This window comes from Prunus avium, chromosome 8, assembly GCF_965620075.1.
Source record: "Prunus avium chromosome 8, drPruAviu1.hap1.1, whole genome shotgun sequence".
NCBI classification, from domain to species: Eukaryota; Viridiplantae; Streptophyta; class Magnoliopsida; order Rosales; family Rosaceae; genus Prunus; species Prunus avium.
In genome coordinates this window covers 4159499-4179647 of record NC_142291.1, presented here as the reverse complement: position 1 = coordinate 4179647, position 20149 = coordinate 4159499, and the positions used below count along the sequence as shown (strand labels likewise).

The 20149-nt window shown below is 36.8% G+C and overlaps 1 protein-coding gene across 1 annotated transcript; it reads right to left on the bottom strand.

Annotated features, from left to right (window-relative positions):
- Nucleotides 1-17508: 17508 nt before the first annotated feature.
- Nucleotides 17509-19108, bottom strand: LOC110762131 (uncharacterized). Its single transcript, XM_021964735.2, has 2 exons — nucleotides 18453-19108; nucleotides 17509-17883 (listed from the first exon to the last, which is right to left on the bottom strand). The coding sequence occupies exons 1-2, from the start codon at nucleotides 19044-19046 to the stop codon at nucleotides 17701-17703; spliced, it is 777 nt and encodes a 258-aa protein (XP_021820427.2). The 5' UTR covers nucleotides 19047-19108; the 3' UTR covers nucleotides 17509-17700.
- Between the last annotated feature and the right edge of the window lie 1041 nt (nucleotides 19109-20149).

Here is a 20149-nt window from a genome sequence, read left to right as displayed (position 1 = left end):
CAACACATGAAGGTTATAAGTACTTCATCACTTTCATAGAAGATCACTCGAGATTTGGACATGTCTACTTAATGAAAGAAAAGTCTGAAGCATTAGATATGTTCAAAGTTTATAAAACAGAAGTAGAAAGGCAACTGGAATTGAAAATGAAGGTGGTACAATCAGATAGAGGTGGAGAATACTATGACAGATTTGATGAAGCTGGAAGAAATCCAGGCCCTTTTGCAAGATATCTCCAAGAAGAAGGAATAATAGCTCAGTATACCAATCCAGGTACACCCCAGCAGAATGGAGTTTCTGAGAGAAGAAATAGGACTTTAAAAGACATGGTAAGAAGCATGATGTGTTGTACCAATTGTTATAAAAAAATATACAAAATATAGTTTTCCTTTTCCGTAAAGCCAAACACAAAAAAATATCATATTATAAATAACATATAAATAAATAGGAAAGCTTTTAAGGTATAATGAAATTGAAGAAAACAAAATAATAGGTAAGTAAAAGGAAAATAAATAATAAGTAAGAAGGTGAGTTTGGTACGGTGAAGCACGTCAAAGACGCTGTCCTAAAGCCTTTGTAGCCTCCCTACGTGCAGGTACTGACGGTCTACAAGACTCCAAGATACGACCCCTTGTACACAAACTCAAGATCCGCTATGAGCACGTTCATAGACGGATATGGGTATCCAAGTCACAGAACCATTGCCAAAATAATAATATAAAGTAGAGAATATATATAAAAGTAGAAAAGGAGAGAATCAGTTTATGGTGGTGATTGTGGTATGTGATATTCTGATGGTGTAATGTGTGTGTTTCAAATGTGAAGGAGGAGTGGCCTTTTATAGGCATCCAAAAACAAGTAACCTTCACCAACCATAAAAGTTCACCAACCAAAAATTAAGGCATTCACCAACCAGAAATAAAACATGAATATTAAATATTTATAACCCCCACAATAAATCAAATAAAACAGCCAAAATAATTAATTAAATAAAACGGTTAAATTTTTAAAACCTTTTAAAATTCCAACACCAATCTCCCTATTTTCCTGTGGGGAGAAGCCTTGAAGACTACAAACTATATCTTGAATAGAGTTCCAACAAAAAGTGTTAACAAAATCCCTTTCGAAATTTGGAATAAAAGGAAACCAAGCTTAAACCACTTAAAGGTTTGGGGTTGCAAAGCAGAGGCAAAACTCTACAACCCTGTGGAAAAAAAGCTGGACTCAAGAACAGTGAGCTGCTATTTTATTGGCTATCCTGAAGGATCAAAAGGGTATAGGTTCTATTGTCCAAAGAACACTACAAGATTTATTGAGACTCAAAGAGCAGTTTTCATGGAAAATGAATCTGATAAAATAGAAGATAGAGTTTTGGATTTTGATGGAAAATCAATGGAGATAGATAACAATGTTGGATTTGAGGCAAGTAAAGGCATTGTTATAATACCTGCAGTCGACACAAACTGTGAAAACCCTGACAATACGGAAGAAGACACGGATCAGGCACAAAACACAAATCCATCTGCACAAAACAACAATGACATACAAGGCATATACCAAAATATGCAGGATATGGAGTTGAGAAGGTCAAAAAGAGCAAGGAGATCTGCATTGCCGGATTGCTACGTATATTTGCAAGAATCTGAGAATGACATACTTGGAAAGGATGATCCTGAGAATTTTAAGCAAGCCATAATGAGTGAAGACAATGAAAGGTGGTTGGCTGCAATGAAATCTGAATTAGAGTCAATGAGAAAGAATGGAGTTTGGGAATTAAAGGTTTTGCCTCAAGGAAGTAAACCAATAGGCTGCAAGTGGGTTTATAAGACCAAAAGAGACTCAAATGGTGCAATAGACAGATATAAGGCCAGGTTGGTTGCTAAAGGGTACACACAACAAGAAGGCATTGACTACACTGAAACTTTCTCCCCAGTGTCCACTAAAGATTCTTTCAGAGTGATCATGGCATTAGCTGCACAGACCTACATCTTCACCAAATGGATGTCAAAACTGCATTTTTAAATGGATATCTAAAAGAAGAGATTTATATGCAACAGCCTGAGGGTTTTGTTCAAGAAGGACAAGAAAACATGGTCTGCAAACTGAACAAATCGATATATGGCTTAAAACAAGCCTCTAGACAGTGGTACATGAGATTTGATGAGGTTATCAAGACTTATGGTTTTAAAGAAAACATTCTAGACTCATGTATATATGTCAAGGTCTGATCGGTGCATATTTATATATTATTTTGTACCCTTCTAGCTTATGATTTGGTTATGTTTTTGAGTTAAACTTGTGCTTTTAATCCTTTTTGTGTTTATGTTTCAGTTCATTGAGCTTTAGGTAACAATGATGACTTTGGATAGGAAATGATGCAATCCATGCATGTTAAGGCCTTATTTGGGTGAATGGAAGAAGAGCTTGAAGACAAACTCATTTTGGCTACAACTCCTTGCCAGCCCAGTTTCGTAGGTCAACTTCTTGGCCTTGGATGAGCATGCTATGGGGCTCGAATGAGGTGATGATCTTCATGAAACTTGTTCCAATGGGTGTCTAGTACACCATATCCAAATTTCAGCCCAATTGGACATATTTGGAGTGCTTAGCCCGTCCAACACTCAACCTTGCTCAGCAGGATTTGCAGCTGCCAGCTTTTTTGCCATGTGCCTTACCCTAGCTATAACTGACTTTGTACCCAACATAATGAGTGAAGTAGGGAGGCATTCCAGCTATGAAATTCTAAAGGAGCAAGTTGGTACATGATGGAGCTATTAAAGAGAAAGCATGTGCATGCATGTGAAGCAAAAGAAAGAAAAGAAATAAAATGAAGTCAATTCCAGTCCCTGTTTCGGCAGCCAACTTGCAATGGCCAAAACGTACATTTCTACCGCTCCAATGGGAATACTTTCTTCATAGAAGTTGTTCCAATGGGTGTCTAGTATAACATATCCAAATTTCAGCCCCATTGGATACGTTTTGAAACCTATGGCCTTCCTACACCAAAACAGGTTCAGAAAAATCGTTTTTTCAGCAAGCAAAGGTGAAGAAAACCCACATGGGTTGGCAGCAAAAGGCAGCAACAAATTGAACACCTTTGATAATCCCATGTGAAGAAAGCTTGGAGTGCAGCAAAAGAAGGATGGGATGGAATTGATTCCAACCACACTAACATAGACAAGATGAGGTGGGAGTTATGGGTTGTATTAAAGAAGGAATGGTGGTGTTGAATTTCATCATGATGTTCCTCCCTCTTAGCCCTATAAATAGAGAAGTCTTCAAGCTTCATAAATCACACCCCAAGGGGGGAGCTCTCACACACTTCTCTAGAACTCCCTTCCCTTCTCTCCCTCAAATTCTCTTAGTTTCCTTTCAAGTTGTAAATTGTTGTAACAAAATGATTTTACTAAATTTTCCTTAAGTTTTTCTTAGTTCCACTTTACTTTTCATTGTTCTGTAAATTCTTTTCTTTATTTTCAAGTTTGATTAGTTTCCAAGTTTCAATTATAGTTTTTGTTCTTATTCATTATGCTTATAAGTTAATATGCGAGTTTGAAATGATTGATCACCATTTAGGCTTGCATGTTAGCTATCTTGGTTTGAATTAAGAGTAGACACCATGCTTTAATTCGAATTGAACTATGAATAGGAAGAGTATGTATGGACATTCGACAACAGGGATTAGATACATGCTTGGTTGTTTAAATTGTTCTTCTATGCTTAATGGGTTCCTAATGCTTAATTTTAGGTTAGACAACAAATGATCAAATTAGGGAATTAGGAACACAAGGTTATGACCAAACACCATGGCTTAATCATACTTTAGCTAGAATCAATCCGTTAATCTAATTGAACTTGGGAACTTATTTGCTTGAGTTATTTCCTTTTTTTCTTGTTTTATTTATTTTCTTTTTCATTTCTGTTTTGTGTAGGGGAAATGAATTGGATCATTCAATCACCAATCCTCGTGGGATCGACCTCGCACTTACATATGCTATACTACGAAACGGCTCGTGCACTTGCGAGTATTACAAGTTGAGGATGCAGCTGAATCTATTTTGGTGCAGCTGAATCTATTTTGGTGCAGCTGAATCGACGCAACAAGGTCAGTGGGAGGCATTTCATGATACTAATTCTCTATGTGGATGACATACTTCTAGCAAGTAGCAATCTCACATTGTTGCACGATGTTAAAGTTTTTTGTCCAAACATTTTGAAATGACTGACTTGGGAGAGGCATCATATGTTCTTGGAATAGAAATCAATCGAGATAGGAAAAGGGGTTATCTAGGACTCTCACAAAAGGGGTACATTGAGAAAATACTCAAAAGGTTTAATATGATGGACTGTGCTGGAGGAGATGTGCCTATTAACAAAGGGGATAAATTCAGTCGAGAGCAAGCACCTAAAACAGATCATGAGAAATTGGAGATGACAAATAAACCCTATGCTTCTCTAGTTGGCGGTCTCATGTATGCTCAAGTCTGCACAAGACCTGATATAGCATTTCCTATAAGTGTTCTAGGAAGGTTTTAGTCGAATCCAGGACAAGCTCATTGGGTTGCAGGGAAGAAAGTGATGAGATACTTGCAAAGAACCAAGGACTTTAAATTGATTTATAAAAGGAGTGACAATTTGGAATTGGTTGGTTATGCAGATGCAGACTTTGCAGGATGTGCAGATGACTTGAAATCTACTTCAGGTTTTGTTTTTCTGTTTGGAGGAGCTGCAGTGTCTTGGAAAAGTGTCAAGCAACCTATTGTGACTACTTCAACTATGCAGGCTGAGTTCATTGCTTGTTATGAAGCTACATGTCAAGCAATTTGGCTAAAGAACTTTCTAACAAGCTTGACTATTTTGGGAACTATGGAAAGACCTATTCAAATATGGAATGATAACAGCTCAGCTATTTTGTTTGCAAAAGGAAATAAGAAATCAATTGGGGGCAAGCCATTGTCATTAAAGTTCTTGTATGTAAAAGAAAAGGTAAGTGATGGAAGCATTGCATTAGATCACCTTGGTACAGATTTGATGACAGCAGATCCATTCAACAAAGGGCTTCCAAATGGTGTTTTCAAAAGGCATGTGACTAGTATGGGACTATTGGCTAGTTTCGATGCTTAAAACAGTGGGAGCATTTTCTTTTAGTTATTTTAAAGTTTTCTGTTTAAAGACAAGTGTGGTTATTCCTTTAGTTAAAGTTTGATTTCGATGGATGTTGGTATGGTTTAATACAATATATATTTTGTTTAAGTATATATATATATATATATATATATATTATGTTTTGTTACTTGAATGCAATAAGCAGTAAATAAAGTTGTTGCTAGCTTAAGGATAACTGCTAAAGTAATGCATTCATGACAATGATATTTTGCCTAGAGCAAAAGAAAGGATCTTGAGTAATCCTATAAGTTGGACTGTAAAGAATAGCATAGTGATCATTTCACTTTCAGTTAACTGTGACTATTCTGTAGTTTCAATCTTGACAACAGCATTATGTAACAATGGAGAATGTTGATTGTGGCTATAAAGACTTCATAGAGTTTCTTTGGTCAGTCTTGATGGCTCATTATCATAATTCGTTGTTGACAGTGGCTTGGTAAGGAAACAAGATCAAAATGTGATTCACAAGGCCTTACAGTAATTGACATAGTTCTTTAGTGATTAATTGACCAAGTGGGAGAATGTAAGGTTTTCATTCTAAAAGCAAACACTGAGATGGTCTTCTAATCATATACAGTTAACTAGTTCTATGTCAATTAGGAGTACATATATGATCAGAATTTTAGACTAAGTATAAGTGATTATTTTAGTTCAATACTAAGTGCTAAAGGTTTCCTAATTACATGTGGATTGGAACGGCTAAATCATGAAGGCTTAAGGAGAGCTTAAGAAGTCTTTGATGAGGAGGATTCTTAAGCTCAGCCTATAAAAGGAAGTCCATGTGCTATCGGCAAATACTCAATTAAATACTCAACCCATCAAGAGAGAGTTAAGGTGCCGAGTAGCAGAGAAGATTTCCTGGTTGAGTAATTCTATCGAACACCTGCTGGGCATCTGCCGAATGCCAGTCGAAAGCCTGTCAACAACTGCCAAACAAAACCAGACGCAGATCAACCATCAGCAAACACGTCATGTCTGATCAAGGTGTGTGTGTGTGTGTGTGTTTGGTTCAAATAATCTAATAATGACTTACAAGGTTGTCATGTTTTTTTTTATTAATGGTAGACTTACTTGGGTCACAGTTGCTACGAAGCCATTCGGACCATTGAGCATCAGTGTTGGCCTACCTTGCTTGGCACGACCGGGGAAGAGACTGATGTAATCAAGGGTTACTGCGATGAAGCCGATCATGTTAAATCCCCGCAGTCAAATCCACCATCACCATCATCAAGTCATGATCCAGTCAAACAATATGGGTAGAATATTTTCAGATATATTTCATTCTCCGAAAGGAGGTATTTATAATACAGGTTACAAACCCTAGTAGGGTTTAATTAGAAAATAAGTGGAATCCTAATTACATAATATCTATACAAAAGGAAAAATAAATAAAACCCAAATAGAATAGGATATATTCTACTCGCCAACACTCCCCCTCAAGTTGGAGCAAAGACGTCACGCATGCCCAACTTGTCAAGCTAGTTGAGAAAGATACTTGTAGAAACAGCTTTCGTAAGAACTTGTTGTGCTAAAACAAACATAGAAAACTTGAAATAGAATTAAAAGGATGAGGAAATAAAAACTAAAATGAAAAGGAAAATCAACACACATCCAATTCCATGCTTCAAAGCAACAAGCACCAATGGATTGTGTAAGCTGGGACTTAAACCCAGTTCTCTTGCTTGTTGGGCAATTGTCCTTTTCTGTTGGACTACAAACACAACTTGTCCATTAACGTCATTAACTTTAAAACAATAAATTGTCCAGTTAAGAAAAAAAAATATATAGTAGGAAAGCCAAATAGAATCAAACAATGTTACCGATCCCCGGCAACGGCGCCAAAAACTTGTTGTGTGGATTTCAGCTGCACCAAAATGGATTAAGCTGCATCCTCAACTTGTGATACTCGCAAGTGCACGAGCCGTTCGGTAGTATAGCGTATGTAAGTGCGAGGTCGATCCCACGAGGATTGGTGATTGAATGATCCAATTCATTTTCCCTACACAAAACAGAAATGAAAAAAAAAAAGCAAGGAAATAAATAAAACAAGGAAGAAAGAAATAACTAACTCAAGCAGATAAGTTCCCAAGTTCAATTAGATTATCGGATTGATTCTAGCTAAAGTATGATTAAGCCATGGTGTTTGGTCATAACCTTGTGTTCCTAATTCCCTAATTTGATCATTTATTGTCTAACCTAAAATTAAGCATTAGGAACCCATTAAGCATAGAAGAACAATTTAAACAACCAAGCATGTATCTAATCCCTGTTGTCGAATGTCCATACATACTCTTCCTATTCATAGTTCAATTCGAATTAAAGCATGGTGTATACTCTTAATTCAAACCAAGATAGCTAACATGCAAGCCTAAATGGTGATCAATCATTCAAACTAGCATATTAACTTATAAGCATAATGAATAAGAACATGAACCATAATTGAAACTTGGAAACTAATCAAACTTGAAACTAAAGAAAAGAATTTACATAATGAAAAGTAAAGTGGAACTAAGAAAAACTTAAGGAAAATTTCAGCACAAATATTTCATTACTACAATTGAAAACTAGAAAATGAAACTAAGAGAATTTGAGGGAGAGAAGGGAAGGGAGCTCTAGAGAAGTGCTTGAGAGCTCCCCCCCTTGGGGTGTGTTTACAAGCTTAGAGAACATCCCTATTTATAGGCCTAGGGGAAGTGAAAATCTGAATTTGATATGGCTAATGCATACAACACTTGTTTTATAAAATCTGAAATGGTTGATGCACTTGTATTAGAAAATTTGAATTGGTTGATGCACTTCACCAATAAATCCCACCAGCAGCCTTAGCTCATCTTCATGTCACCATGACCAAGCTTCCAACCAGCTCAATAGCTCATGCCTAGCTCACCATGACCAAGCTTCCAACCAGAAACAATAGCTCATCCTGAGGTCAGCATGACCAGCAACTTCAAGGGCTTACGAATTGGGCTTCCCTTAAGCAAATTAAGACTTTAAGCACTCAAACTTGAAGTTCAGAATGTCTTCTTTCCAGCCATATATCATTTGGGCCAATCCAAGGTCGGAGGAGGAAGTTAAGGCCAAAACAAATTGCTAACTCATTTTGCGCGCTGATAAAATCCATCCTGAGCATGGCTCTGTGTTTGCTAGGTAACAGACTCCATATTTATCCAATGGGGCTGAAATTTGGATATGTTATAGTACATACCCATTGGAACAACTTTCATGAAGAATGCTGCCTCATCTGAGCCGTGTAGGTTGCTGAAAGAAAGCTTGCAATATAACCTACGGAACTGGACTGGCAGGGGGCTGTAGCCAAAATGAGTTTGTCTTTTAAGCTCTTCATCCATTCATCCAAATTAGGCCTTAACATGCTTGAATTGCATGAATTATGCTCTCTTGCTCTATTTGCCTACAAAACACACAAAGGGAGGCAAATAACTTAGAAATCTAAGAAACTAAGCAAAAGAAGTAAGTAAATAGGGCATGTATATGTATGAAATTATGAGCTTAACAAAGAACATCAGCTAACTGATACTCTGAACGGATGAAGGGGAAGGACACAATCTCCGCATCCAACTTTTCTTTAATGAAATTTTGATCAACCTCCACATGTTTTGTACAGTCATGTTGTACAGGATTATGAGCAATTGCAATCGCTGCCGTATTGTCACAATATAAATCCATGGGTTTATTAGGCCCAAAACCAAGGTCTTTCAACAATCTCCTCAACCATAGTAACTCAAATACACCATGGGCCATTCCCCGATACTCGGCCTCAGCACTAGATCTAGACACCACCTTTTGTTTCTTGCTCCTCCACATAACAAGATTGCCACCCACAAACATAAAATACCCAAATGTCGAACGCCTATCTGTGGCTGAACCTGCCCAATCAGCATCTGTATACCCTTCTACATTCGTATGGCCATACTTGGAGAAAATTAACCCCTTGCCAGGAGTTACTTTCAGATACCTTAAAATACGAGTCACATCCCCCATATGATCCACACTAGGAGAGTGCATAAACTGACTCACTATATTTACAGCATACGCAATGTCCGAACGGGTATGAGCTAAATAAATCAATTTCCCCACAAGTCGTTGATAACGTTCTTTATCAGTCAGAACTTGATCGGGATATATCCCCAACTTATGATTTTGCTCACTAGGGGTATCAATTGGTTTACAATCCAACATTCCAGTTTCTGCAAGTAAATCCAAAACATACTTTCTTTGGGATAGAAAAATACCATGTTTAGATCTGGCAACTTCAATCCCAAGAAAATACTTTAAATCACCCAATGATTTCATCTCGAACTCAGAAGCCAGATACTTCTGAAGATTCTGTATCTCTACATGATCATATCCAGTCACAATCATATCATCAACATAAATAATTAAAGCCGTCAATTTACCTTTATGACGCTTCAGAAACAAAGTATGATCAGAGTTACTTTGCACATACCCAAACTTCTTCATGGATGCAGCAAATCTTCCAAACCACGCTCTTGGAGACTGCTTTAATCCATACAAGGATTTCCGTAGCTTGCACACCACACCCTCCTTAGAAGTCACAGGGATACCCGGCGGAGGATCCATATATATTTCTTCCTTGAGGTCACCATGGAGGAATGCATTTTTGACATCAAATTGTAGCAGCGGCCAGTCACGGTTAGCAGCTAAGGATAAGAGTACGCGTACAGTGTTGAGCTTAGCTACTGGAGCAAAAGTCTCTATGTAATCCACTCCATATGTCTGAGTATACCCTTTTGCTACCAATCTTGCCTTGTAACGGTCAATGGAACCATCAGCCTTGTGCTTCAAAGTAAACACCTATCTGCACCCAACTGCCTTTTTTCCTTTTGGTAAAGGAACTAACTCCCAAGTAGCATTCTTGTTCAAGGCTTCCATCTCAACATACATTGCATCTACCCAATTTTGATCAGATAGAGCATCCTGCAACTTAGTTGGCACACATACACTAGATAATTGACACAAATATGATGCATATGACTTAGATAAACGATGAGTTGACATATAATGGTTAATGGGATATTTAAACTTGGCATGTATATCAGGAGAATATTGCACTTTAGGTTTTCCACGGGTAGTACGTGGGGGCAAAGAATAGGTAGGCACATCACTAGAAAGTACCTTATTATCACAACTTGATTGAGGCAATGGCAGGGCAGAGGGGGGTCTATTATCAATTTCATTTGTACGAGAGTCGCCAATATCACTGTTATGTCCTTCTGAGAGAGGCTCGAAAACACCAACAATTTCGTCTGGCGACCGGTCGTGGCTTTCCTCGCGACCGGTCGCGTCACTCGTATCGATACTGTTGTCGCTCGTCGACGCGAGCGACCGGTCGCTTCCTATGTGTGATCGGTCGTTTTCATCACAGAGTCGTTGGCGACCGGTCGCTTCTTCCCTGCGACCGGTCGCTTCCTGTTCGCCAGAAATTCCTTCTTCAAGTCCAAAAACTTCCATATTTTCCACTCCGAAACTCTTCAATTCACTCCCCCTCTCCCCCTGAATTGAAGAGGAGGGAGAGACATAGTAGGGTACTTCTTCATGAAAAGTAACATCCAAAGTGACATGTACCTTCTGAGTAGGCGGGTGATAACACTTATAACCCTTCTGAGTAGTAGAATAACCAATGAAGACGCAGCGGAGAGCACAAGGATCAAGTTTACTCCGTTGATGGGAGTAGACATGAACATACGCAACACACCCAAACACCTTCGGAGGTAACTTAGAGACCGAAACCGGAGGAGGAAGAGCACACAACACATCAAGTGGAGTCTTGAAATCAAGAACCCGACTAGGAGTACGGTTAATCAAGTAGGCCGCGGCCAAGACACTATGTCCCCAAAGATGATGGGGAACAGACATATCCAACATAAGAGAGCGGGCAACTTCAAGTAACTGACGATTCTTTCTTTCAGACACGCCATTCTGTTGAGGAGTGAATGGAGTGGTAGTTTGGTGAATGATACCGTGATCACGAAAGAACTGATGCAATGTATGATTCACATATTCACCGCCATTATCGGTCCGAAAAACTTTAACATGAGCATGAAACTGAGTAGACACCATGGCACAAAAATCAGGGAGAATAGAGGCAACATCATGTTTATTCTTCATCAAATACACCCATGTTAAGCGAGTGCAGTCATCAATAAACGTAACAAACCAACGGAAACCATTTGAAGTCACACGAGCAGGACCCTATACATCAGAATGGACAAACTCAAAAGGCAAGGCAGCTTTATTATTACTTAAGGGAAAAACGGTACGGTGACTCTTGGCCATTACACAAGTCTCACATTTGAAGCTAGACTCATCACAGGAGCGGAATAAAGATGGAAACAGACGCTTAAGGTAGCCAAATGACGGGTGTCCCAAGCGACGATGCCATAACCAAATTTGCTGTTTGTCTTTGACACTGCAACGTTGAACAGTATTAACGACACGATCACGAACTGGTGCAGAAGGTAATGTCAAATAATACAACCCCCCTATCCGTTTACCATGCCCAATCACCTCGTGAGTCTTGAGATCCTGAAAAGAGCAATGGCTAGGATAGAAAGTAGCAGAAGCATTAAGTGTATCAAGTAAGCGACCAACAGATAACAAGTTACAATGGATATTGGGAACTAATAACGCACAAGACAAGGACAGAGTTGGGGTGAGAGAAATGGTGCCCTCGCTAGTAATTGGAGAGGGCAAACCATTAGCACTAGTTATGTATGGGTCACGGGTGTTACTAGACAACTCATCAAAAAATTTAGCATTATAAGTCATATGATCAGAAGCACCAGTGTCAATTATCCAAGTATTAGAGCCAGTACCTGGAATAGAGTCAGAAACACGCAAATTTGCAGAAGCAGCATCAGCACCAACAATGGAATTATCACCCATGATTGTAGCAGAAACTCAACAAATCACGCAAGGTATACAACAGATCACAGCACAGACACAAATATGGCAGATGCACGAAGACAACAGAGGCACAAACACAGTAGAGATAGATGCACGAACACAGTAGAGGCACGCAGTAAAGGCACGAACACGACAGAGCACAAGGCACAAACACAGTAGAGGCAGATGCACGAACACAGTAGAGGCACAAACACGACAGAGCACACAGCGGAACACGACAAAGGCACAGACACAAGAACCCTAAAAGAAATTAGGGCACACAGTAGAACACGGGTGGGCACAACACACACAGGTCACCAGAAACTAGGCTCTGATACGAAGTCAAACAATATGGGTAGAATATTTTCAGATATATTTCATTCTCTGAAAGGAGGTATTTATAATACAGGTTACAAACCCTAGTAGGGTTTAATTAGGAAATAAGTGGAATCCTAATTACATAATATCTATACAAAAGGAAAAATAAATAAAACCCAAATAGAATAGGATATATTCTACTCGCCAACAGATCCTACTAATGTAAAAGTTGTTCTTGGTTCGAAGAAGTTGGTCCCTTGAAGAATTTGAGATCTTCAATCAATAATAGTAACGCATATGGGGTCTCTAGCCACATTAGTTACTTAACTAGTAGGGTCTATTTTGTTCATGATCTTGATTGTGTTTTAGCATGAATCAGTGGCAGTGTTTTAATGGCTTAATTGGTCTCCCCTTTATGAGTGTATTACTATTTAAGATTGAATGATTAGAATAATCATTTGCTATCGAATTCTATATGCAAAGCACCATATTTTTTTACTTAGTTACAACAAGGGAAAGCGGATTCAACAAAAAAAAATAAACAATATGATTTTCCTCTGCATATTTTCTCAACTCTATATGCTTATCCATATATTGAGCTGTTAATTAGTTGAGAGCATTTACTGCATAGGTCCTAGGTTCGATTCCCCTCGCCCAATACCACTCGTAAAAAACAAATTTAATACCACTAAAAAATTATATAAAAGTTCACTAGTAAAAAAAACCCCTTGCGCGACCAACTTTTGCGCGACGAAAAAATATCCGTCGCGCAAAGTCACTTTGCGTGACGACAAAAAATTGTCGCGCAAAGTCTTTAAAAAATATAAAAAATAAAAACATTATTTTTTATAATCCTTGCATGACTTTGCGCAACCAATTACTAAACTTCGTTCCACAAAGTATTGCGCTACTAAGTATGATTCGTCGCACAAAGTCTTTATAAAATATATAAAATATAAAAATTATTTTTTTAAATCCTTGCATGACTTTGCGCAACCAATTACTAAATTTTGTTGTACAAAGTATTGCGCTACTAAGTATGATTCGTCGCGCAAAGTCTTTACAAAAATAAATAAAATTAAAAAATTATTTTTTAAAATCCTTGCATGACTTTGCCCGACCAATTACTAAACTTCCTTGCACAAAGTATTGCGCTACCAAGTATGATTCGTTGCGCAAAGTATTTACAAAAATAAATAAAATTAAAAAATTATTTTTTAAAATCTTTGCATGACTTTGCGCGACGAAGTACTAAACTTCGTTGCACAAAGTACTGTGCTACCAAGAGTGGTTCGTCGCGCAAAGTCGATACAAAAATAAATGAAATAAAAAATTATTTTTTAAAATCTTTGCATGACGTAATCCAAATATTTCGTCGCCTAAACCAATTTATTTTTGTTTTTTTTATTTTGTATGCATAACACTTAAGAAATTGAACGGTATATATATTTATTAAGTAGCTTTAAATTAATTATTTTAGTTCGGATTGGATTTTTGTTAGAAAAATATATTATTGTAGTTCGAATTGGGTTTTTGTTAGAAAATATATATGTTAAATTGACGATCGAATTAGTTCATTGTATTCATATAGGGTCAAGGAGTGTAGCTGTAAAATATCATCAAAATCGAAATTGAAATAACCATTAAATCGTAATTTTTCATTTATAACCGTCGAAATGTTTTGTCCCATTACTTAATCTCTGAATGTTTATTTTTTCTGATTTTTGGTGTATATGATCTCGAAGTATAAACAAACAAGTTTGACGGTTGGATCGTTGAAACTAGTTTCGTAGAATGCATATGCCATCAAAACAATACATTCACTAACAATTAAGAGTTTATTTATACTTTTGTTAAATATAACATAAGATTTTGTAGTATCCACTAGTGTAAATATTTTAAATTGACGATCGAATTAGTTCATTGTATTCATATAGGGTCAAGGAGTGTAGCTGTAAAAAATCATCAAAATCAGAGTTGAAATAACCGTTAAATCGTGATTTTTCGTTTATAACCGTCGAAATGTTTTGCCGCGTTACTTGATTTCTGAATGTTTATTTTTTCTGATTTTTGGCGTATATGATCTCGAAGTATAAACAAACAAGTTTGACGGTTGGATTGTTGAAACTAGTTTCGTAGAATGCGTATGCCATCAAAACAATATATTCACTAACAATTAAGAGTTTATTTACACTTTTATTAAATATAACATAAGATTTTGTGGTATCCACTAGTGTAAATATTTTAAATTGACGATTGAATGTAGTCATTGTATTCATATAGGGTCAAGGAGTGTAGCTGTAAAAAATCATCAAAATCAGAGTTGAAATAACCGTTAAATCGTGATTTTTTTTTTTTTATAACCGTCGAAATGTTTTGCCCCTTTACTTGAACTCTGAATGTTTATTTTTTCTGATTTTTGGCGTATATGATCTCGAAGTATAAACAAACAAGTTTGACGATTGGATCGTTGAAACTAGTTTCGTAGAATGCATATGCCATCAAAACAATATATTCATTAACAATTAAGAGTTTATTTATACTTTTATTAAATATAACATAAGATTTTGTGGTATCTAGTAGTATAAATATTTTAAATTGACGATCGAATATAGTCATTGTATTCATATAGGGTCAAGGAGTGTAGCTGTAAAAAATCATCAAAATCAGAGTTGAAATAACCGTTAAATCTTGATTTTTCGTTTATAACCGTAAAAATGTTTTGTCCCTTTACTTAATCTCTGAATGTTTTTTTTTTCCGATTTTTGGCGTATATGATCTCGAAGTATAAACAAAAAAGTTTGACGGTTGGATCGTTGACACTAGTTTCGTAGAATGCGTATGCCATCAAAACAATATATTCACTAACAATCACGATTTTATTTATACTTTTATTAAATATAACATATGATTTTGTGGTATCCACTAGTGTAAATATTTTAAATTGACAATCAAATACAGTCATTGTATTCATATAGGGTCAAGGATTGTAGCTGTAAAAAATCATCAACATCAGAGTTGAAATAACCGTTAAATCTCAATTTTTTGTTTATAACCGTCGAAATGTTTTGTCCCATTACGTGATCTCTTAATGTTTATTTTTTCCGACTTTTGGCATATATGATCTCGAAGTATAAACAGACAAGTTTGACGGTTGGATCGTTGAGTAGCTTTAAATTTGTTTATTTTGTACGTATAACACTTAAGAAATTGAATAGTATATATATTTATTAGTAGCTTTAAATTTTTTTTAAGACTTTGCGTGACCAATATATATATTCGTCGTGCAAAGTATACTCTAAAAATTTTGGCAGGTACCAAAAATGGGAATTTAAAATTAAAAAAAATTTACGACTTTGCGGGACCAATATATAGTCGTTCGTCGCGCAAAGTATACCCTAAAATTTTGGGGGGGGGGGGGGGGGGGGTTACCAAAAATGGGAATTTAAAAAAAAAAAATTTAAAGACTTTGTGCGACCAATATATAGTAGTTTGTCGCGCAAAGTATACTCTAAAAATTTGGGCGGGTACCAAAAATGGGAATGTTTTTTAAAAAAAAATTTATGACTTTGCGGGACCAATATATAGTCATTTGTCGCGCAAAGTATACCCTAAAAATTTGGGCAGGTACCAAAAATGGGACGCGGGAATATTTTGGTCGCACAAAACTTTGAGCGACCAAAAATTCGTCGCACAAAACCCTAAAAATGTACCCAAAATGGGAATTTTAAAAAAAAAAAAAATTTCAAGTCTTTGCGCGACCAATATGTTATTTCGTCACGCAAAGTGATACGGTTTTTAAAACCAAAATAACTCCTCCACCATTTTCTCAATGTCTTCTACTCTTACCTCTCCTCTCTCTTTCCCTCTCCCCAAATCCTACCCTTTCTCTCACACTCACTCCTCTCACTTAATCTCTCATCTCTCTCTTCACTATCTCTCACTCTCACTCACTCTCTTATCTCTCTTTTCATCATCTCTCACTCTCACTCACTCTTTCATCTCTCTCTCACTATCTTCTCTAATTCTCTCACACTCACTTCTCCCTCTCATTCTCACTCACTCAAAATCTTGCTAAAAGGTATATTCTCTCCAAACTTTAAATTTTTTTCATTAATATGTGTTTTTGGAGTTAGTTTTGAGTTTATGCCAATTTTTTTGTTATTATTTTATGTTATTTTTTTGTTATTTGACAATATTTGTTTTTTTTTTATAGGGAATCGTCGAGACTTTGACGGCTAAAGTTGAGGATTTGGACGCTATCGAAACATATCCTCCACCACTACCACCACAATAGGCTTCTAGATTTTATTATTGTACTTTGTTAATTTATGTGTACATTTTGAATATTATATATATTGGATAATTTGACCACTATTTTTCATATGTAATTTTATTTTGAATATGTCAATTTAAATTAAAGTAATTAAAAAAAATAAAATCATACAATTAAATTAAATTTAAAAAGTACAAATTTGAAAAAATTAATATAATGAAATTGATATAAGAGAAATAATAAAACAAAATGTCAAAAACCTTGCGCAACAAAATATTTCGTCACGCAAACTATTAAACTAGTTTATTTTAACTAAAGAAATTTTAAAAACAAAAATTTTAAAAAATTGAATGTCGTCGCACAAAGATTTGTGCGACATCAGGATTCGTTGACAAAGTTTATCGTTGCGCAAAGTGGTTAAGTTTCGTTGCGTAAAATAGATATTATTCGTCGCGCAAAGTAGATAGTATTCGTCGCCCAAAGTAGTTAATATTCGTCACGCAAAGTAATTAATATTCGTCGCGCAAAGTGGTTAATTTTCGTCGCACAAAGTTGCTTTGTGTGACGTTAGTATTCGTCGCGCAAAATTGTTATCGTTCATCGCGCAAAGTAGCTCTGCGCGACAAAAAATATTTTTAGTCGCGCAAACCCTTTCTTCACGATCTTTGCGCGACAGAACTTGTGCGACCAAAATTTCGTCGCGCAAAGTTTGCGCAACGAAATTGCACTTTGTGCAACAAAATTATTTCGTCGCGCAAAGTGTTTTTTGTAGTAGTGGTTACACCGAGTAAACGATTAACAATGAAATACATGACATGCTAAAAGAAAACCGGATATATACAATACCCTTTAAACAAAGAGTCTTACTTGTACACTCAACATGCATCAATTATCTGACACAAACTAAGTATTCATCATAATTAAACATCACACAAATAATTAAAGGGATGCACAGTGCATAATTAACCACTTAAATAGGTAATCAATAAAGATCGATATTGATTAATTGAGATTATTTAGAAGAGGTGGTGGTGCTTCTTTCCATGTGACTCTTCCTCTTCTCTCTCTGACTCTTTCTCCTCATGATGCTCGTGGAAGGCATACCCACCCGAACCAACTGCCCCTGTTGCACCAATCTCCTCCTCTATCCTGTGCCTGCGAGCATGCTCTGGGTCTTTCTGTGCCTCGTGCTTCTCATACTGCCAAAAAAAAAAAAAACACAACTTAAGGGTCAAAAGTTTCTCCTTTTATATGTCCAAGCTCAACAATTACAAAACATTATATTTCAAAATTATATATGTGATATATCCTATAAATTAGGGGGAAATTACGATGATCCTGGAGTTTGATTTGGTCTGTTTTAAGTTGTAACCGAAACAAGATTTGTTCTTATAACTACATAATCATTATACGTATGTGAACGCAAAGTAAGATTGGCAATTATATATTTTGTCAATAAGATCTGGATAAAACTTAGCCTAATTAATCTTCCACTTCTTCAGTTATGTTCTATTTAAGTGAACGGGAAGTATGTAATTTTTTACGATAAATTCTTAGATATAACGGGTGTATATATCATTTAGACGCGATTGATTATCATAAAATAGGTGATATATACTTATCCATCATACTAAAAAATTATTTGCAACGAGATCGATCACAAATCATGCACTAATATACCTTTGAGAATGATCATAAATCCACAATTAGTATGCCTAATTAAAATCATAAATTAAATCAGAAAAATAGGGTTGAAACATTAATCTACCAATGCATAAGTGCCAGCAGCAGCAGAACCTAGCTCCCCAAGTTCCTCGAGATGTTTGTGGTGCTTCTCCTGCTTCTTGTAGTCTCCAGAGTCACTAGACTCATAGGTTTCAGACGTCTCACTGTACCGTCCGCCGCGGGGCCCATCAGAAGAGTAAGCAGTGGTCTCGCCACGGCCGCCGTGTCCTTCTTCGGAGTAACTGTCTCCGTAGCCACCGACATTTCCATTACGTCCCTCACTAGAGTAACTGTCTTTGTAACCACCGCCGCACCCACCGGTACGACGTCCTTCACCAGAGTAACTGTCGCCGTAGCCATCGCCGCCTCCACTAGCACGACGCTCTTCACCACCAGAGTAATCAGTGCTGCCGCCGTAGCCTCCTCCGCCAGTACGACGTCCTTCACCGGTGTAATCCGTGTTGTCGCCATAGCTGCCGCCACCACCACCGGCACGTCCTTGAGAAGAGTAACCAGTGGAGTCGCCGTAACCACCAGTGCGGCCTTGATCTCCATAACCGGACTGAGAGAAGGATGAGGATTTGTCTTCGTCTCTGTCCTGGTTGAAGAGGCCGCGGTGCTGCTCCTGGTTAGCCATGTTGAGGGGTATTTTGGGTATTTTGAAGAAAATGCGAGGATGAAGGAAGATTATGAGGTAAGGGTGTTGCGTTGGGTGTGCATGGTGATGGGGGGGCTTATATAGCCATGTTGAGGGGTATTTCTGGCTTTAATTTGTGGCTCTTCTCTTTCACAAGCTCGTACGTAAAATATCCACCTAAAGTGGGGCTCTCTTGCTCTTGCCACATGCATGGCTACCTATCCACGCCTTGGTGAACGGTCTGGATTCGTTTGGATCTCTCTCTCTCTCTCTCTCTCTCTCTCTCTCTCTCTCTCTCGGCCGGTATGAAAACTACATATATTTCTATTTATTGTCAACGGATGCCAGTAGGTTTCTTGCCCTCCCCAGTTGATATCAGAAAGAAAAATAAAGGTTGATTTACCATTCTTAATCTGAATGAATATTGTATTACAAGATCATGCCTAATTTTTATTTATTTATAAAAATACCTATCAAATAGTTATCGACCTTCTCTCTATCGAACAAGATTTTTACCAAAAAATCGACAGTGTAGAAATTAATACCATTTGACCATTTTGTCATTGAAAGCTAGATAGTATGATAGATTTAACATTTGAACAAAACTGAAGTTTGCAATAATATATATATGGAGAGCTTCAACTGAGGGATCCCTCAAATAAGCTTATTTAAGAGACACTCTTGTAGGGCCTACTTCGGATTATATTTCACTAATCCAAACCCTTCTATTTTGTAGATATTCATTCAATTATCATCTCTACAAAAAATACTTCAATATGATATAATTTGACCACTCAATTAAATAATTAAAATTTTAGTACATTCTTGAAGCCCATGTTCATTGATTTTGTAGGACACAATTGGATGTCTAACTGGTTTCCGATTCGTCTAATTTTTTTTTTAAGGATGATCTATGAATGAAGACTTAAAAAATAGATGGTTTGGATTGTTGAAAAAAATTTGTATTGTACCCTAAAGGGCGTCTCTCAAATAAAATTATTTGAAGAATCCCTCAATAAAAGAGATATATATACACTAATCCCTTATATTTGGATTCATAAACCCAAAAAAAGATTATAAGTTTTTCTTGCAAATAATTATGG

Bases quoted from the DNA above. Each gene is read 5' to 3' on its own strand.
- LOC110762131 (XM_021964735.2), bottom strand. From the start codon at position 19,046: ATGGCTAACCAGGAGCAGCACCGCGGCCTCTTCAACCAGGACAGAGAC. The intron at 17,884-18,452 runs GTAGATTAATGT...TTTTTTTGGCAG, and splicing joins CTGCTGGCACTTATGCATTG to TATGAGAAGCACGAGGCACA.